This window comes from Solanum tuberosum, unplaced genomic scaffold (assembly GCF_000226075.1).
Source record: "Solanum tuberosum cultivar DM 1-3 516 R44 unplaced genomic scaffold, SolTub_3.0 scf00234, whole genome shotgun sequence".
Taxonomy (NCBI): Eukaryota; Viridiplantae; Streptophyta; class Magnoliopsida; order Solanales; family Solanaceae; genus Solanum; species Solanum tuberosum.
The window spans coordinates 38,749-45,706 of record NW_006239168.1 but is presented as its reverse complement, the minus strand read 5'-3'; the positions used below and the strand labels follow the sequence as shown (position 1 = coordinate 45,706).

General features: G+C 33.4%; 2 protein-coding genes across 2 annotated transcripts in view; one reads left to right on the top strand and one right to left on the bottom strand.

The window, feature by feature from the left end:
- The window catches only part of LOC102594922 (NAD(P)H-quinone oxidoreductase subunit M, chloroplastic), an 8,504-nt gene extending 7,157 nt beyond the window's left edge, over positions 1–1,347 (top strand). The window contains exon 3 of the mRNA XM_006357263.2: positions 1,331–1,347. The gene's annotated coding sequence lies outside the window, so the exon portion shown is untranslated. The remainder of the gene's footprint in view (positions 1–1,330) is intronic.
- LOC102595686 (uncharacterized) overlaps positions 1–4,099 on the bottom strand; it is a 10,387-nt gene extending 6,288 nt beyond the window's left edge. The window contains exons 1-3 of the mRNA XM_015313381.1: positions 3,215–4,099; positions 3,005–3,120; positions 2,712–2,877 (exon numbers count right to left, since the gene is read on the bottom strand). Of these exons, the coding sequence (XP_015168867.1) occupies positions 2,712–2,877; positions 3,005–3,120; positions 3,215–3,878 (946 nt within the window). The 5' untranslated portion in view covers positions 3,879–4,099. The remainder of the gene's footprint in view (positions 1–2,711; positions 2,878–3,004; positions 3,121–3,214) is intronic.
- Between the last annotated feature and the right edge of the window lie 2,859 nt (positions 4,100–6,958).

The following is a 6,958-nucleotide window of genomic DNA, read 5'->3' as shown; positions in this document are numbered from 1 at the left end:
CATCTTTCTGGTGACTACTTTTTCATATTTAATTTTTGTAGCACCGTGAGATCTTTCCGGTGACTACTTTTTCATATTTGGTTTGTGTAGCACTGTGCCATCATTCCAGTGACTATTTTTTCATATATAATTTGTGTAGCACCGTGCCATCCTTCCGGTGACTACTATTTTTTTTTTGCATATCTGATTTGCGTAGCACCGTGCATCTCTCCGGACTACTTTTCATATTTAATTTGTGTAGTACCGTGAATTTTTTTGAACTATTTTCTCATATCTGAGTTGCATAGCATCATGTGTCTTTTCATTGACTCCTCAGATTTGATTTGCATAGTTCCATTCGTCTTTCCGGTGACTTCTCAAATCTGATTTGCGTAGGGTTGTGCCATTATTCCAACCCTACCCGTATAATTTTTCTTTTTCAGTAGGGTCGTGCCATCATTCCGACCCTACCCATATTATTTCTCTTTTTCAATGGGGTTGTTCCATCAATTTGAACTATCCTTTATAATTTCAATTTTCTAGTTGGATCGTGACATCATTCCGACCCTACCCATATAATTTTATTTCTTAGATTGTGACTACTTTTAGCTATCAAATCTAATACTCCGACATATGAGCATGTTTCGGCTAGTTTTTCGGTGACTTGTTTAATATGGACTCATCTATTGATTCCAACATGATCCATATACTTTATACTAGATTTTGAGCACTTTATTGCTCAGGGGGAGTTGAGTAGCCTTGTATGTCGATTATGTGACTCACTCTATGGTCTGAAACGGTCTTTGCAAGTTTGGTTTGGGAAGTTCAACACTATAATTTTATCACTCTGTGTTTTATCGGCATTATGCATCAAATTCAGTATTTCATGAGAAGATTAAGCACATTGAGATTGACTGACATTATGTATCAAATCCAATATTTAATGAGAAGACAAGCACATTGAGATTGACTGTCAATTTTGTGAAGTCGACTGATCAACTTGCAGATATCTCAACAAGCCTCTCATTGGTCCTCGTATTAATTACATATGTAACAAGCTAGGTACATGAATTGTATGCACTAGCTTGAGGGGGAGTGTTAGAATAGGAATAGGTTTATACATTCCTATTAGAATAGGAATAGGTTTACACAATCCTATTAGAATAGGAATAGATTTATACAATCCTATTTAGAATAGGAATAGGAATAGTAAATAGTATCCTACTTGATAAATGATTGTATTCTAGTGTCTATAAATAGGATCTCAATGTAATAATGTAGACACAACAACACAATTCAATAATATTCTTTTCCTATATTTCTCACAGTACCGAATATGTGGATGTAACAGGTCATAAGTAATCGATGCAAATAATGGGTTGCCTACACTGAAGCGCAGCTAAGTGAGGAGAATCATCCTCCATGAGCTTTATGTGCTTTAGGCCATTTAAGTGCGCCTTAAATGAGCCTTTGACAACATTGATTTGAATGAGACACTGTTTTGATTATCGATGAGTCGATGACCTTCAACATATTTGGCAAGTTAAGTCTTTTGTTTCTCGGCGTGGCTTTCAGACTTCTAAAGCAGTTATTCCTTTCTAGGAATGTTTTCTTTGTTCCCTTTCTTGGAGTCACAACTTATCCACTTGCCATACATGACTTCTTCTTTTTGATGAGGTCACTTGCTTTACATGACTATTGTTTCCCCTGGCACTTCTTTGTGAGTAAACATTATCTTGTATCAAAAGTTACATTGATCATGCCTTGTTCATACAAAATGTTGAGTCAATTGAAAAGGTACAACAATGATCGATGGGAACTTTTAAAAACAAAAATATCTGAATGTTCCCCTTTTTAATTGACTAAAAACACTCTACTCTTCCACACCTAGTGAAAATAAAACAATAAATGCAAAGGATAGGAGTAGATGGAGAATTGTCCCAGCTTGTATCTGGTGGACAATCTGGAAGGAGAGGAATTCCAGATGTTTTGAGAGCTTAGAGAATGATGTGCAGAAGATCAAGTTGAACTTCATCTTACTGCTATGTTTTGGTGTAATCAAATTTATTCTAATGATACTGTGTCTATCATAGATGTTCTAGATTCTTTATAGCTAGAAAGGAAAGACACTAGAGCTCTATTGTAAATATGGTTTCAGTACTACCCAAGTACTGTTTTGATCCTTGAAATGATACAAAGTTACTGATTTCAAAAAAATAAAACAATAAAAGTGTAGAGAAAACAAAAGGAGAACATACTCTATAAGGGAGAAGCTGAGAATGCAATTAGGAAACCCTATTATGAAGGGTCATGTTTTTATTCACCAGATCTGGTCACTTTTGGGCCGACCAGGTTGTTTCCTGTTTTTTAGATGGACCATTTGTTTTAAATAAATAACAAGGAATTCGAGTCAAAATTCAACCAAAAAAAAAGAAAAGAACATACTCTACTACGAGCTACATGAAGGTGAGATAAAAAAAGTCAAACTTTTTATCAATCAGATCGGTAAAGATTTGCTAGCAAGTTCAGTTCATTTTTTGGCAAAAGAACAAGACAAGAAACTATAATTAAGTTGTCTAAATGAGAGAGCAGGAATCCTATGGAACTGGATGCTATCTTAAAAGTGACAACATAGATTTGAAATCAAGGTATGGCTTGAGAACAATTCAAAACATTCAAAATGCGAAAAGATGCCACGATGCTGGAAAACAAACCGCAGGCTATTAACCTACCTTTATGGAGTGATAGAAGGGATTTCCCACGTCCATTTCTTGAGCTAGATGGTAATCGCATCCTAATGTCTTTCCAGAGCTTCTTATACTCCTCTCCATTGTAGGGCGTCATCAATAAATTCAAAACCTCCTTCCTGTACCTAGAATCTATGATTGTTGCATCCAGCTTGATACACAAAATTAGCAGTCAATGGTTACAAGAATTATCACGGTGAACCAAAACTAAGAGGTAACATAAAATAAAAGAGGGACCAAATGAACTAGTGAAAGTAGCAGAAGAATTGAAATCATACATTCAGGCAACGTTCCACTGAAGGTACAAAGGGGTTAGAGCTACTGCCCCAACCTACCTCTGTACCTACATTCTCAAGGATTTCTACTTCACTTTCAGATTCTGCCTCCTTAATAGCTTCATAAACAAAACAACAACTATTACCAAATGAAGATTTAACACAATGATATCTTGATATGCAATTTTTTTTTGCACGAATCAAATAACTTACAATCAGAATCTTCTTGAGGTTCAATTTTTACTTCCGCATCCATGAGTTTGCTATCATTCTGAGTCCTCTGCTCCATACCAGGTATAATATTCACATCAATTCTTTGCTTCCTATTGTCTAAATCCCTATCCTCGTTTTGTTGCTTCTTACTCAAAATCCCATCTTTCATTGTCTGCTCCTTACCAGGTAAAATATTCACATCAATTCTATGATTCCTACTGTCTAAATCCCTATCCTTGTTTAGTTGCTTCTTACTCAAAATCCCATCTTTTATCTTCTGCTCCTTACCAGGTACAATCTCCATATCAATTCTATGATTCCTATTATCTAAGCCCCTATCTTCGTTTCCTCGCCTGTTACTCAAGATCCCATCTTTCATTGTCTGCTCGTTACCAGGTACAATCTCCATATCAATTCTTTGCTTCCTATTGTCTAAATCCCTATCCTCATTTCCTCGCTTTTTACTTAAAATCCCATCTTCAACATCAGTAGAAGTAGGCCTAGGGTTATAACCACCATAGGCAATTCTACCCTGCTCTATATATAACAACAACATTTTATAATCTTCATTGAAATGAACACATCCTTCCAATGCACTACCAAGCTCATGATACCTTTCCTTATCTTGACAAGGACACAATTCCTTCATATCAACTTTCTCCATACAATCAAAAACTCAAATTTCCACTAAACAAATGACCCAAACTATTACTCCCTACAGTCCCTAGGTTTCCGATTAAGCTTATACACGATAAAATCACTCACACTTCGGAATTAAGAACAAAAGTCGCCGAAATTGAAGTAATCAGAGAAGCAGCCAAAATCGAAGAAGAGTGTAAAATGCAGCCTTTGATAGTTTAATACTTCATGCGGATTAAGAGGTTACCTCGAAAATAACAATGAGTTCAATTAAATTAATAACATATTGAATTTATTTATGTTTTGGAGTGTCTAACCTTCACTATTCTCATGAAAATGAGAAAGAATTTAACATTATTAATTAGTTAATTTTGGTGAGTAAAAATTGAATGTTTAGTTCGTATTGACGTGTTGTCGTTTCAAACTTTTGAACATTTGAATTGTATTAACGGAATTAATAACTGAACTTTTATTACAAAAGAAGAGAATCTAAAAGGATGATAATAACATCTGTCGCTCAAAAGGCAAACTCATGTGGTGTACAACTGATAAACTGTTTTAGAAGAAAAGCGTTAGAAAAATGAGATAAAAAATTTCTGAATTACCTTTGATCGTCCAAGACAACCGCACTTACTAAATATTTTTTTTTAAAAGTGACCATTTTCTACCTTCTTAATTACAATACAAACGATTTTTTATATATATATATAATTAAAAAAGTCTCACGCTTATACAACAACAAACTTGTGAACATTAAATTGTAAAACAATATTAAAAATTGATTTTTGATTGCAGAAGAATGGAACCTAAAAGGATGATAATGATATCTATCGTTCAAATGACAGATTCACGTGGTGTACAATCGATAGATTGTTTTAGAAAAGTGTTAGAAAAATGAAATGACAAATTCTATAATTACCTTTTGATTGTGTAAGACACTCACACTTATTAAATAGTTAAAAAGGAAACAAGACTATTTTCTAGCTTCTTAATTATAGTATAAACAATTTAAATGGAAAAAATATATAATGAACAAAGTCTCACGCTAATATGTAATATGTATAGTAGTTCTTCGATGACGTGTGTTGCATGTAAATATCGAATCATGTAATATTTAATTATTTTTTGAAAAAAATATTATTTGTTAATTCATTGACTTTCTATATAAACGTTATTCCTGTGATACAAATATTTGTGTCAAAATTAAAAAATAGAGAAAAAAAGTTTTGTTTCTCTTGAAGGTAAATAATAGATGATATGATGAGATAATATAGATTCTACAGCATGATTAAATTACATGTAAATCTACGAATATCACATATGTATAAATCAATTTTCAATCATCACAAATTAATTAACATGAAAAATAAAAGAAGCATAAACTCTATCCACTTACTCATATATCATATCAAAATTTAATGTGAAAATAATAAAATATACATTAAAAAAGACATTTAAGAGAACGAAGAAGCGTTAGAAGCTTATTATATTTTTTCATGGGCGAAAAATAAGAACATGTTAATGGAAGCTTTCTAATAATGAATTTTTTCTTTTAATATAGAATTATAGTTATCGTATGATATTCATACATTTCACTTGATTCTTTCTTAAACATGTATATACAACATGATATAATACACCTATTGCAGATTTTGTATACAACTCAAGATATATGAGTAGAAGTTAAAATTTATTGTGACATTTTGATTAAAAAAGTTTACGACAATTGATGGAAATGTGTTTAAAATATTTATATTTGATTGCTTACAAATTTTTTTAGGTGTTGACTACTTTTTTTTAACTTTAATTTTTTTCACATATTACTATCTAGATAATTACAAACATAAAATTGAGGTTTTCTTTAATTAGCTTGAATATTTTATACATTAATTGGTATAAAATTAGATTTAAATTTCCCAAGCAATGAGAACGAGAACCCTAAACCCAAAAGTTCTCTTCTCTCTCAATCAAATATGGTGCCCTCTCCCCAGTCTATGGTTGTGGGAGAGACAAACACGCGTCAACCCTAATACATGTCGTACATATGCTTCGTCAATCAGCGAAATCAACAATCTACGAGAAATTTCTTAAACCAGTCAGTCTTTTTCACAGTGGTTTTTGACTCCAAAGACCTTGAAACGTTTATCACGGAGGAGAATCTAAAATTCGCTCTCATAGCCAAATTCTCACATGGAAGGCCTGAACTTCCAGATTTACGGAAAATATTGCCTCAACAATTAGGATTTAAGGGTGAATGTAACATTGGGTTATTAGAAAGTCGACATGTGCTGTTGCAGTTCACTTTGAAGGAAGATTATATTGCAATCTTTTCAAAAACTAGTAGGTCCATTAAGTTTGCCGGTAATGTTATACCGTTCAGAATCCAAAAAGTGGACTCCTTCTTTTAGTCCTAGGGAAGAAACCTCCATGGATTTCCTTCCCAAGTTTACCATGTCTATATTTTACTCGTAATGCACAGTTTTCGATGGCTTCAGCAGTTGGACAACTTCTTAATACAAAACACGACCTAGTACTGCAAGGGTAAAAGTCGTCGAGGTAGATCTGTTAAGGACGCTTCCAAAAAGAATTAGAGTTCAAATAAAAAATTTAGTCACCAACGAGATTACAAACGTATGGCAAAAAATCAGGTACGATTATTTACCATATTATTGTAAGCATAGAGAAGCTAATTGTCGAACTCTCACTGATGGTCAAGTTGATGCCACGGTCAGTGAAAACCATATTGAAGGAGAAAAAATTAAAAAAGCTGATTCAAATAGGTTGGAAGTTGGTGAAAAGGATGATGAAGGAACAGTTAAAGATTTACAGATAGGGGCTGAAAAGAGTGGTGTTCAAGATCAAAATTTGGTGCGCCAAAATTCTGGCCAGTGTTTGGGCAAAGCAGTGTTAGACGACTACTCTTCCGGGAATCGAATGTTATCCTTAATTCCTCAAACTGATGAGTTTTCACGGAAAAAGAATACTTCTCCCAATCAAGAAAGTTGTAATTCAGCTGATCGTATTGAAGTTGAAGAGCAACTCGTTGTGGATACAAATCAATCCAATGATGCACAATTTGCGCAAAAAATTAACTAGAGAAAAGAG